At 40.0% G+C, this 13,791-nt stretch overlaps 1 protein-coding gene across 2 annotated transcripts in view; it reads right to left on the minus strand.

Moving 5' to 3' along the window:
- The window catches only part of ANXA13 (annexin A13), a 56,860-nt gene extending 43,932 nt beyond the window's left edge, over window positions 1–12,928 (minus strand). The window contains exons 1-2 of one of the 2 annotated variants that reach the window (XM_032253117.1): window positions 12,822–12,928; window positions 11,235–11,357 (exon numbers count right to left, since the gene is read on the minus strand). In XM_032253117.1, the coding sequence (XP_032109008.1) occupies window positions 11,235–11,357; window positions 12,822–12,836 (138 nt within the window). In that variant the 5' untranslated portion in view covers window positions 12,837–12,928. The remainder of the gene's footprint in view (window positions 1–11,234; window positions 11,358–12,821) is intronic. The other variant, XM_032253120.1, reaches the window with a different exon arrangement.
- Between the last annotated feature and the right edge of the window lie 863 nt (window positions 12,929–13,791).

A 13,791-nucleotide genomic window follows, 5' to 3' on the forward strand; every position in this document is an offset into this window, starting at 1 on the left:
TGGCAAGTACCATAAATTAGGCTTTTGTTTTCTCCTAGAGAGCTGGTGGTGAGACATTTTCTAGCACACCACTGACTTTCTTTTTTGTGCTACACTACATTCTAGAGTGTTCTATCAGGTGCTTTTACAGATACATTAGCATATTTTTTTACTAGTCTATTTCCTTCCCTAGACTGTAAGCCTTTTGGAGGTTAGGCGTATGTCATGTTCACTCTCATATCCCCAGCATCTAGCACAGTGCCTCACACATTGTAGGTACTTGGGAAATGTTCTCTTCCCTTCCAGGGGACGAGGAATCTTCTTTCTTGGTATGTTACAGAATACACTGAATGCCTTTCCCTTTGCATCCTGGTCTTGTGTCCAGTCTGTATTAATGTCAAGGTCACTGGCAGTGGTAGGGACAGAAGAATGGAACAGGAGACTTATTTGGCTAGAAATCTTGAGCTGAGAATAGTGTCAAGTCTTCTAGGGTGATGAAGCAGAGAGAATGAAAAGAGGAACAGTAAATTTAACCAAGGTGCCTGGGAGGGCTCAATCAGACCTCAGCTGGAGAAATAACAGGAATCACAAACGAAAGTGAAGCCCTAAGACCTTCAGGTGTGAAACAGTTTGAGCTAAATATAGTTTGGTGCTCTTAGAATTTAATACCAAATGGAGGAAATAATGGACTCTGAGGAAGGTGACCTGGCCAAGATATAGTTTAGCAGCCTTTCAACCCTGATTGCACTCAAAATTATTTTGGATCCCAATCTGATTCTACAAAATCAGAATCTCTGAGGTATAGGGATATATCAGGTATAAATATTTCTAAAACTCCCCAGACCATTTTAACAAACTACCAGGGTTGGGAACCTTTAGTCTGAGAAAAATTAGATCCTTTCCCCATTGACATCCCAGTAAAGGAGGAAGACAACTTAAAAACATGCTGAGGGTTTACACAAGTAAGAAATCCTTGACCTTATCCAAGATGCTAAAGATAAAGAGACGAGGTTTAGCATGAAATCTTAGATTGAAAATTCAACCCGTGTTTTTCCAAATGGGTGACATGGAATGCTAAAAGCTTTAAAGCCATTGGATCTTCAACTGGGAAAGGAACTCCTTTTATAATTCTCTCTCAACTCTTCTGATTAAGTCTTTGCTTAGTGATAGTGTGTCTTTCACACTCATCTAATCCAGGACTTGGCAAGCTACAGACTGAGGGCCATATCTGGCCCATTACTTATTTTTGTAAATAAAGTTTTATTGGAACATAGCCAACTCATTCATTTACATTTGGCCTATGGCTGCTTTTATGCTACAATGGCAGAGTTACCTACTTGCTCTGTGGCCCACAAAGCCTCATTATGTACTTTGTGGACTCCCACTGTATCCCATGTAGATGATGTAGATAGGTCCCTTTTTAGTCAGAGAATAGGACCTTAGTCTTCAACTGGCAACACCAAATTTAGTTAGAATTTAATACATTCTTTTGCTTTCATTTAGTTATCTACATTTATGTCAACTGATATTAGTTTTTCATTTATAGTACCAGTATAGAATTTCCTTTTAAGATAAATTTATATTAAAAAGTGGATATTTAAAAATAATTAATAGAATGATGAGTAGAAGAGGTGGCACATATATTTGGCAACACTCATGAAGATTGTACTTAAATCTGAAGTTTGGAAAACATTGAAGGTATCCAATCTCCTCATTTACAAAGAAAGAAACTGAAGCTTGGTTGTTAAGTCACCTGCCCAGGGTCACTTTATGGAAAAACCCGTCCCTTGTCTCTCTCAGAACACTGTTTTTACCTCTAACTGGTTACTCATTTGCACTTTGAAGCCAGTTAGTATGAATGGAAATTGTGGTGCTTTTCACGTTCACGAATTCAGAGCCAGAAAATATCTTGGTGACATTTCCACAGACATGGTTACATTTCCACAGACATTGATGAGCAATTCGAAACAAAATAGAGGGGCCATTCACATCTTAAACGTGAATCTTGGGTGGTTAGTGACATATTGGTTTCATTAAGTTGCTTCCTTCTTGGGCACGATTTCCTTGGAACAATAAATTTGATTTTTAAAAAAAAAAAAATCAGAATCCACTTAAATGTTTGCCAGGGCAAAAAGCAAAACTGCTTAACAGAAAAAGACATATATTTTGCAGTATGCTCTGTTGGGTGTGTTTAAGCACAGTTTGAATCTTATAAGAATATTTGGTATTTCATCATGTAGTTATTGCTGTTTTCATTAAAATTCTCCATGATCTCACACCAACTAAAATTAAAGCTAATTCCTTCTGGCCTAGAACCTCTTCCCACATTAGAAGTTTCTTAATCTGTGGGGGTCGACCAGAGAACTCCTGGGAAAGTGTGTTAGAAAACTTGAGCTCTGCCCACTTTAGTAGGGTGCTGGAATGTTACAGAGTTGTTCGTTGCTGTTAACACCACCTTTCCAAGATGCAGTTTTATAGTGACATACATGGTGATTAAGTGTTTGGCTATCACTCTAAATGGGCAGAAATATTTGTATCATTTGACAAAACTAAAGCTAGGGAAACATCCATATGGATCACAGCTCAACATGATTTGCTTACATATGTTGACTATACGTTCTGAAAAACGAGCATAATTCTTTAGATTAAAACATGACCTTTCTCTTACATTTAGGATTGCTTCCATGTTGGCATTTTAGTGCCTTTCAATGAAGATTGTTATAGTTAGATCATTTTCCAGAAAGACAAACTTCCTTAGGCTTTGCTGTCTGGGTTACATGCGTTGATGTGATATTTACCTGTCAAAGGTGACTGCAGGGCTGAGTAGGAGCTGGGAGATCTTACTTGAAGGCCCTTCAATATGTTGTGCCTTAAAGTGGTGGGCACCATTGTCCCTGAAGGTACTGATGGCATCTTCAGGAGTATAAACAATGTGGTCATCCTGCCATGCTCTGGGCTCTGGTCCAAGTGGGGTAGCCCTTTTGGGGGCTATGCCCAATCAGAGGAGAGGCGAGCCAATCAGCTCCTGATGGTTCCAGCCTGTGTCTTTCCAGGGGAGTACTGCTCATCTAGGCAGGAAATTCAGTAGCCCAGCACCCCAGCAGCCTTGTTACTGAGGGTTTCTGCAGTGAAACTCTTGTCATTCTGGTATCAGAACTACCATTTGATCCAGCAATCTCACTACTGAGTATTTACCCAGAGGAAAAGAAGTCATTGTAAGAAAAAGATACTTGCACATGCATATTTATAGCAGCACAATTCACAACTACAAAAATATGGAACCAACCCAAATGCCCATCAATCAATGAGTGGATGAAGAAACTGTGGTATGTAATATACATACAATAGAATACTACTCAGTCCTAACAAGGAATGAATTAATGGCATGTGCAGCAACCTGGATGGGACTGGAGATGACTGTTCTAAGTGGAGTAACTCAGGAATGGAAAACCAAACATCACATGTCTTCACTCCTAAGTGGGAGCTAAGCTATGAGGAGGCAAAGGCATAAGAAAGACACAATGGATTTTGGGGACTCGGGGGAAAGAGTGGGAGAGGGTGAGGGATAAAAAACTACAAATAGGGTTCAGTGTCTACTGTTCGGGTGATGGGTGCAACAAAAGCTCACAAATCACCACTGAAGAACTTACTCATGTCACCAAATACCACTGGTTCCCCAAAAACCTATGGAAATAAAAAATTTTTTTAAAAAAGACGTTACTTGTGGGCTACCAGTTTTGAGAAAAACATCTGCCTCTTGGCTGCTGCTGTTATCAACAGGAGGACAAGGGTCAGTCCTCAAGAGAAACTGACTTTCCCCTGCTATTAGAGAGGGAATCAGTGTCGGGACGTGCCTGGGCCAGAAGGGCAGGAATGGTGATCGCTGGTGGAGATCCAGAGACGTAAAGACACTCTGAGGACATCTGCCCTCCAGCCTTGTCTTCCCATTTCAGCATTGGTTCTTAATCAACCAGGAGCAATTTTTGTCTCCCAGGAGACAGTTGGCAATTTCTGGAGACATTTTCGGTTGGCACGAATAGGGGAGTGTTACTGGAATATCTAGCGATAGAGGCCAGGATTCTGCTAAACATCCTGCAATAATGCACAGAACAGACAGCACCCTTCCCCGCCACAATAAAGAATTACCTGGCCCAAATGTCAGCAGTGCCGAGGACAATGTGCCGAGGGTCTGCAACCCTGACTGAATGGTTGTAACAATTCTGTTGACGGGTCTCTTTAAAAAGTGTGGAGAAGGCCAAGCCTCTGGTGGTAAACAGCACATAGGTACTGACTAAAGCAAGGCCTCCAGTCACCACGGGCAAACTGCCATGGTGACTTAACAGGGAAGATTAGAAGTGGACCATGATGCCTTACTTCCTTTAATTTTATTTTTTTACAAAGTAACCCAGATGACAAATCTGAAAGATGAGTGCCGGGATAAGGTAACTAGGAGGAAGAGTGTGAGCTGAGGTCAGCTCAAAGTGAGAAACCTGTTGTCACTTCCTGCTTCTTTGTCTGCATCAAAATTGTTGTGAACATCCCAGCCTACCCTGGCAGGGCGATGTGGCTAAGTGACATCTCTCTGTTGACTCATTCTTAGGGGCCCTTGAGTGCTATGTTGGGCTGGAGAACTTGGAGTTTCTAGTAGAGGTGGAATAACATTCATTATCTGGAAACAAGATTTTGTGTCCTGGGGAAAATGACTGCCTGCTTTGAGGTTGTCCACAGATTGTTTGGGGAGTTAGAGACCTCTGAAGAGTGCTGAACTTCCAGATATCCAATTACTGCTGTATTGCAGCAACAAAAGAGAACTTGGAGGATAAAGTGGTTGTGGGGAGATGATGGCTATTTCTCAACCGTGAAAGGAACCATGCCTTCAGGAGTTATGAAAAATGAAGCACATTTCTCATTAGAAAAGAATTATCCATTTCCTTCTTATATTGCCAAAGGTCGTCTTTTGCCAATTCAATGAGAGTATGAACTTGGGATTCATTACTTGCAGGAAAAAAAGTGGCAAGTGTGCTCTGGAATCCTCAAGAGTCAGTATTAAGTGGGAAGATGGAATTGAAAAGTGAAAATATTGGGGGCTGAGCAGGGCCTTCATGGCATCAAAAGTGCAATCAACAGAATGTGGACAAGTTCTGATTTGCTGAAAAGGAAACAAGGTGAAAAAGCTCAATTTGCTTTGAGCAAATTTCTGTCTCCATCGGTATCCAAACAATGAATGTTATTCTTTCCCCTGGTAGAGAATTTAAATATGCATTGGATCCAAACCTATTAATTCTTTCTTTAAAATTCTCTTTCACATTTTTATCTTCCTTTTCTTTCATGCTATAACCATCTAAGCCCCCATTATTTGGAAAGAGGATTATTTTTCTGCCTTTCTATCTGATCTTGAAGTTTGCATTCTCTTTCTGTTTCAGTCCATCTAGTAGTATTAGTATTAGTCATGGTAGTAGTGATGGCAGTAGTAATATTAATAAATAGAATAGTTACAAGAAAGTAGTGACGATAAAGCAATATACCCCATCCCCAAGGATAGATAAGGCCAACCTTAATTACTATGATTATACATGGGGTAGGTACATGACCCAAGCCAACCAGAATTCTTCCCTGAAGTCTTATAGATACTTAGAAAAAGAAGAGATTTTCCTTGAGGCTGCTAATCTGGAGCCATGTGAGGCGATGGAGCTCTCTTGGTGCCCGAACTGTCTCTGGTCATGCCTCCCTCTTACCAAACCCTTTGCTTCTCACACCATGAAAAGAAAAGGCTTATTTTTAGTAGGAGAGAAAGAGGCCAACACATGGAAAGAAAGAGACAGACAGATATATAGAGAACTGAGAAGATTATTTGCTCAGCCTCAGGGATGAATTATGATTCAAGGCTCTCCTCTCCCTCTTTGCCAGTCTTAGGTTGGGCTTTTGATCAGTTCTGGCTGGTGAGACAGAAAGTGATGTCTGCTGCTTGGAGCCTTGCAGAAAGATTTACCTCCCTTATAGGGGAGTGGTACATAAGTAAGGAGGTGTTTTTTCCTCTATCTCCTTCCTTCTTGCTTGTGACTACCTTGAGAGATCATTAACTTGAACACATGACCATTATCTTGCGCCTATGAGGGAAGACATTGATAATACATCCAGGACGGCAGGACAGAAAGGAGACATAGCTTGGGTCTTTAATGATGTGACTGAACTGCTGAACCAACACTGGAATCAGCTCCCTTCAGAGCTCCTGTTAGAATTGACAAATGTCTTTGTTATTTAAGCCAAAGTGAGTCCTGTGGTGTGCTACTTGTGATCAAACCCATACTAATTGTTCAACAAACAAACGAAAACAACTGTGAACTCATACTTCCCAAAGATATCTCAAGCTCTGTAGATCCCCAAACCAAAGTGAACCTGTCACTGCCTTACATCCCCGGGATGTGCCACCATCCACCTGGGCACACGATCTAGACAAGACACCTGGAGTCACTCTGTCATCTTCCTTTCCCTTACCTTGCACACCCACTTAGCAAGTTATGTTCATTTGACTCTCATCTGTCTCCTTCTCCCCAATGCCACTGTTGCTACTTCAGCTGATGAGGGTGGAGGTGGCAGAGGGTCCTCATTTCTCTCCAGGGCCACTGCTTCCCAAATGCTTGATTTGCCTCTGGTCATGTTTCTCTCCAAGCCCCTCTCCACCAGCTTCCAGCATGGTCTAGCTAAAAGCAGCTCTGAAGTTGTTATTCCTTTGTCTGATCCTGATTAGGGTTTTCCTATGCCTAAGGAAGCAGTTCTCAAAGTGTAGCTTCTAGACTAGCAGTATCAACATCACCAGGGAACTCAGAAATGCAAATTTTCAGGCTCCACCTTGGAGTGTTTACTGAATCAACACTTTAGGGGATTGGATCCAGCTCTCTATTTAAGTAAGTATTCCAAGGAAATCTAATGTGCTAAAGTTTAAAATCACTACTAGCCTTAGGTAATAAAACCTTATTTCCTTATCGTAGTTTGAACAGTACCATCCCACCCACTCATCCCAACTCATGTCTACTCACAGCCTCAGAAGTCACCTTATTTGGAAAGAGAGTCTTAGCAGATGGTAATTACTTAAGGATTTCAAAATGAAATCATCCTGGATTTAGAGTGTGTCCTAAACCCAATGATTGGTGTCTCTATTAGCTTGTTATGCTGCTAATAAAGACACACCCCAGACTGGGTAATTTATAAAGAAAAAGAGGCTTAATGGACTCACAGTTCCACATGTCTGAGGAGGCTTCACAATCACGGCAGAAGGTGAAGGAGGAACAAAGGCACATCTTACATGGCAGCAGGCAAGAGAGTGTGTGCAGAGGAAATTCCCTTTATAAAACCATCAGATCTCCTGAGACATAGTCACTATCATGAGAACAGCATGGGAAAAACCCACCCCTGTTACTCAATTACCTCCCACTGAGTCCCTCCCATGACATTGGAAATTCTGAGAGCTACAATTCAAGATGAGATTTGGGTGGGGACACAGCCAAACCATATCAATATCCTTATAAGAAAAGAACCTAGAGACACACACAGAGGAAAAGGCCATGTGAAGATGGAGGCGGAGGTTGGTTATGCTGCCACATGCCAAGGAACACCTGGAGCCACCAGGAGCTGGAAGAGGCAAGAAAGGATACTTCCTGAAAACCTGCAGAAGGAGCCTGGCCCTGCCAACACCTTGGTTTGGAACTCCTAGACTTCAGAACTTTGAGAGTGTATGTTTCTTTGGCTTAAGCTATCCAGTTTATGGTATTTTGTGTGGCAGCCCTAGGAAACTAATACACTTGGCATAGCATACAAGGGTTTTTGGGTCTCACCCCTGTGCATCTATCTACTAGTCTATCTCCTTGTTCATAGATCTTTCTATCTAAAATATTTATGGCATCCCTGTTATGTATCAAGTCCAAAGGATGCAGCAATGACTAAGGCACAGTGTCTGCCCTGTAGACACTTTTGGCCTAGCAGGAGAGTATAACAGCTGCATAGGCAATTGCCCTATGATGTACTAAGTGCTTAAAGATACACATGCCAGCAGCACTTGTCTTCTTGTAGCTCTATGAATGTACTTGCTTCTCTATACTTCCTTTGCAAGTGTTCCTGCTCTGCAAACAATCCACTTTAAGAATCTGCTTCTACTCATTTCTCCTGTGCAGAATCACTCCCTCCACTGTCCTATTTCTGAACTGTGTGATGATGGCCATGTTTCTATGAGAGCATCCATTACACATCATTGTAATTATGTATGTGTCTGCCTCTCTCATAAGACTGAGATATTTTGAGAGCATGAACCATGGCCTTTTGTCTAATTATTCTTCTTATTTGCAGATCCTCAAAGAGCATCTGGCTTGAGGCAGTTTCTCTAAAAGAATACTGAACGGAACTTTTGCAGTGGTGTTCTGAAGGACCAACTTTCTGGGTTAAAAGATTTCCCGAGGTCAAGTGCAATGGCTCACACCCGTAATCCCAGAACTTTGGGAGGCTAAGGTGGGAGGATCACTTGAGCCCAGGAATTTGAGAACAGCCTGGGCAACACAGGAAGACCTGTTGTTACAAAAAATTAGCTGGGCATGGTGGCACATGCCTGTAGTCCCTCCTACTTGGAAGTCTGAGGTGGAAGGATTGCTTGAGCCAGGGAGGTCGAGGCTGCAATGAGCCATGATTGTGCCACTGCACTCCAGCTGGGCAACAGAGCAAGGCTCTGTCTCAAAAAGAAAAGTAATATTTCCTGATCGTATTTATTTATTTAAGAAGAGGTATGACTGCATAATCTAGACTGCTTTCTGCTAAGGCTTGACCATGGGTCTTCTGGATTTGGGATCACAGTTTAATGCACATCCTTGGTTCAGAGCACACTTATTTTAATTTCAAATTCCCAGCCATATTTTACCTGCCTTCAGAGCCTCTCTTCTTTTCTCAGGAACCCCACCTGTCATGCACGGTGTTCTTGGTCCACCTTCATCTGAGCTCGCCTGGTATTTACCTGCCACAAGTCCCAAACTATTTTCCACTGGAGACAATATATATGTTGGCTAAATATTGGCACAAGCAAGTCATAAACTGGGCATGTTCACAAACAACGTGGCAGACCGCTGAACAGATGTTCTAACATTTACAAATTGGTTTTCAGTTATGAGCATGGGCAATGACCATCTGCCTGTGTCTCCGGTGTGCCGAGCTCTTCTTGTAAGGTTAGCCGTATTCTCCACTTCAGTGCTTCTCAAACTCTGCTGCACATTAGAGCCACCTGGGAAGCATTTACAAACCCTGATGCCCAGGACAGCCACCAGACCAATTAATTCAGACTCTAGGGTGGCACCCAGGCATCGGTGGCTTTGAGAACTCCTCAGGTGATCTCAATGCAGGCAAGTTTGAGAAAGCATTCCCTAGCCCAATGCTTCTAAGATTTAATGTGCTTGAAAATCTCTTGAAGAGTCTGTCAAAATGCAGACTATGAGGCCATAGATTTGAGTGGGCTAAACATCTGCATTTCTAACAAGTGCCCAGGCAATATGGATGCTGCCATGAATCCAGGGACCATACTTTGAGTAGCAAGGCTGTAGTCCTTTCTAGTGCCTATTCATTAGCCTTGTAAGTAATTTCCCAGAAATCATGAGTCCATTTGAGTTTGTGATTATGTCCACATTTATCAGTGGCTCCACTAGGTCTCGCTCCCTCTTCGTTCTGCCCATATCCTATAGCCACACTCCCGTGGTAAAGTAATCTTAATATTGATCTCACTTTTCTATTTTTCTCTAGATAGTGATTCTTGTTAGAACAACTCAGACAGTGGAAGAGTCATCTAGCTAAACCTAAGCAGATTTTTCCACTGATCTGGTCTTTCTCTCTAGGTACACTCCATCTGCAAAGCTCATTGAACACAAGGACATGTCCTCCAGGATAAGGAAATTCTTTGAAAATTGTGTGATTTGGTGAATGATAATGACCCAGTATCTTGGTTACTGCTGCTCCAAATAGATTACTCACAAACACTAGGTCTTCAGTTCAGAAAAATCATTAATAGTGACCAAAGGTTAGAGGATAGCACAAAAGTAATTTTTGTTTCAGGATTGGTTACGATTTTAGATGACAGTACCTTGAAAAATGCAATTTCCTGGCCAATATTCTACCGGCTCTGTGATAATATTTGTCAGTTATCATGGGCCCTGGTCTGTGGACATATTCTTGGGGAATCAAAACTTTTCTAGGAGTCTTTTGAAATAGTGTATTTCATGCTGATAACAACTTAAAAATTAATATAAAGCATACTAAATTTTCAAGATGAATAAGTCTTGGCTCATGATTTCAATGTCTGCATTTCTGTTTGTGTTTATGATTGTTTATATGCCAAATAGCCATACTTCAATTATTGCAGCTAATGATGAAAGAAGAGAGAACAGAGGGAGGTTTAATAGAAACATCACGTGTGTGAGCCAAAAGAAGGTCCCACAGCATTACAGGGAGACTTACAAACAAATTTCTCAGTTGGTTCAATAAGAGAAATATGATAGAGGAACTCAGAGGTCACATACCACATCATATTTTAGATTTGCTGTGACTCAGAAAACAAAACAAAACAAAAACCCAAAAAAACTCCAAAATCCCAGCATTATAGCGACTGGGACCGTTTCATGTTGAGCACAGCCATTTAATCTCAACAAAATAATATTGTCTATTATACTATGTTGATAACTTACATTTAAACAGCATTGACTTGTATTTTATTATCATTTAATTTATATGTTTGTTTTGGTTGTATAGTTGTTTCAAAACCACCAGCATTCTAGTTTTATGTCTGTACATAGTCTTTAGTAAGTTGCACTAGTAACTTTCTAAGGCAAATAAGTGAAGCCATTACTGGGATAATTTTTGGTTCTTTGAAAATATTTTGTATTTACTTTTTAGCATTTATTCATTCCTCAGGCACATGTTAAGTTCCTTTCCTATTTTCTGAAATGTCATGGTGGCCCTGGTCTAGCCTCATGTGCTCGATTTCAAGAGGTTGTTAATGAGACACTGTTGGGAACAGAAACAAAGCCCATAGGTAAGATTTCATTTTTACATTACCTGCAAATACAGTAATGAACATTTTGCAGGGAAAAATTTCCCTGCTTGGAAATCATGCCTGATGATGGCTGGTGGCTGTTGGAGGCTCCAGCATGACAGGTCACTGGGGACTTACATTGCACCCATGAGAGAGCAGAGGTCATACCTACGATTTGGAGGGAAAATAAAGTGCTTACAGGCTGTGGGGCCTCTGGCTCTCCATTTCCTGATGGGTGGCTGAGAGGCTGCACGGCTGTCGAGGGTTGGGTGTCCCCTTTGGGCAACTGCTGACTGCCTTCTGAGAGGGTATACGACTGGCTCTGAGGATTAAAAATAAATAAATAAATAAAAATGCTGGTCTCTTTCTAAAGGCCAGCTGCCCCCTGGGGTTGACTTTCAAAAGACAAAATTGTCCTCCTCAGCTGTGAGGGTAGGGGCCAATTATTATTCCTGGGGTCCTCTGCATCTATCAGAAGTATTTGAAAAGTAGGCTTCAGTTTCTCTGAAAGATACACTGAATGGATGGTTCATAATCTCTTCTAATATTAAAATGCTATTTGTAGATAACTTAAAAAACAATGCCTTTTCTAAGACTATATTTGTACGTTGTAAACATCTGAGTGCAGCTTTAATATATAGCAAAGGAAAAACTGTATAGACAAAGTAACAGTTTTCAGAGCATTTTAGAGTTTTATTCTCTGCCCGTAGTGTGCACAAAATGTATCATTCTTGCTGTGGGAAGTTACAGCAGGTGTGTAAAACCTTTTAAAGATTTGTATTGGAATAGCTTTAGATATACTTCAATGCAAAAAAAAAAAAATCAGGATTCAATTCTGATCTGTCTTGTGTGTAGTTGGTTCCAAAAAGTAGTGTTTTAGTCAGCTTTTAGTCATTAACAACTTATAGACACACCATTCAGGAGCCTAAACATATTAAGTCCATTCCATGGATATTTGCAAATATCTGGATGTTTAGAAATAATACTGGAATATTTTCACCTTTAAATCCAAGTTGTATGGATTTATAGGAGTATTTACCTTGGTCTATTAATATTTGCAACATGAACCTAACTTTCCCACATAACTCTGATTTTGCTCAGTTTATGAAGTTTTATACAAATTTGCTACCAACTAACAGCTTTAGTTATACATTCTACAGGTACATATTAACCATTTGCTCTCTGCAAGGTGCTATTTACTGCCTTATTATATATACTTTTTTCTCTTTAGCCCTCTTAAGAGACTTTTGGCCAATGAGGGAAAAATATATTCCCAATGCACTTTTTTTTTTTTTTTTTGAGACAGAGTTTCACTCTTGTAGCCCATGCTGAAGTGCAGTGGTGCAATCTCAGCTCATTGCAACTTCCGCCTCCTAGGTTAAAATGATTCTCCTGCCTCAGCCTCCTGAGTAGCTGGGACTACAGTCATGTGCCACCAAGCCTGGCTAATTTTTGTATATATATATATATATATATATATATATATTTATATTTTATATATATATATATTTTATATTTATACAATATATTTTATATTATTTATATATATATATATATATATATGTATGTATTTTTAGCTGGCCTCCCAAAGTGCTGGGATTACAGGTGTGAGCCACTGCGCCTGGCCTCAATACATTTTAAAAGCATGGTATGCTGTTTCTAAAACCAATATTACAGGGTAATCATAATGATAAAGTATACAAGTATCAGTCATGATTTTATAATTTAAATTCTTCCACATGCTAACCAAAATTAAAGCCAATTCCCAAAGGCAATGAATACTTACATGACGATTGCCCATTTTCCTTTTTCTGAGATGGTTTTTCTGTATTTTATTAAGAGATTAGCTCTCCTACAGGCAAAGTTTACAATGGTTTTCCCAGGGCATAATATCTCTTGTCTTTAATAAGTAACTTATGGCATTGAATTTGAATACATTGTTGGGGATGGGTAGGGAGTGGCTCTGGCTGCAGATGAACTTAGACTGCCCAAGTTTCCTTGGTAGCCACGTTTTTAAAATAATATACTTCTAAATAAATAAAGTTTAGGCTTTTAAAGTTGAATAGCTTCTTATTGCCTAAAAGACTAAATCTGCCTCACTTCTGAATTGTTGAGAGAGTTATTCTTTCATATTTTGGGTGTTTGTTTAAAATATTATGCCTTTTAATAATGACAGCATTAACCAGATAGAAAAATCTTACTATTTTTTTTTTAACTAACATTGTTATTATTATTACAGAGAATTTTTTGGAGGCTACATTGCATTATGCTAGATCATTTTAAAAATTTTACTGAGTTTTTAATTTAAAAAGTAATATGTGCAGATGGTAAATGTGTCTCTAATAATACAAAAAGGTCCCATGAAAAGTCAATCTGCATACCTTTTATCCCTTCCTCAGAGGTTTTCTGTGAGTCCTTCTAGAAGTGGTCCATGCATATTCATCCATGTCTGTCTGTCTAGTTACCTATCTCTCTGTTTATCTTTATCTGACTTGTCTTTTTTCCCTCATCAAGTGGATTTGTACAATGCATTCTCTTCCATGCCTTTTCTTTTCTTTCCTCTATTTCTGAGAAGGTTATTATAACATGTTCCTTTTTTTATTTGTACAAATTTATAGGGAGCATAAGACATTTTGTTACATGTATATAATGAGTACTGATCAAGTCAGGGTATTGAGGGGTTCACCTGAGTACAACAGATTTCTGTTAAGTACAGCCACCCTCCTCTACTATCCAACATTGAATTTATTCCTTCC

The sequence above is a fragment of the Sapajus apella genome, unplaced genomic scaffold, assembly GCF_009761245.1.
Source record: "Sapajus apella isolate SASKATOON/1434 unplaced genomic scaffold, GSC_monkey_1.0 scaffold3, whole genome shotgun sequence".
NCBI classification, from domain to species: domain Eukaryota; kingdom Metazoa; phylum Chordata; class Mammalia; order Primates; family Cebidae; genus Sapajus; species Sapajus apella.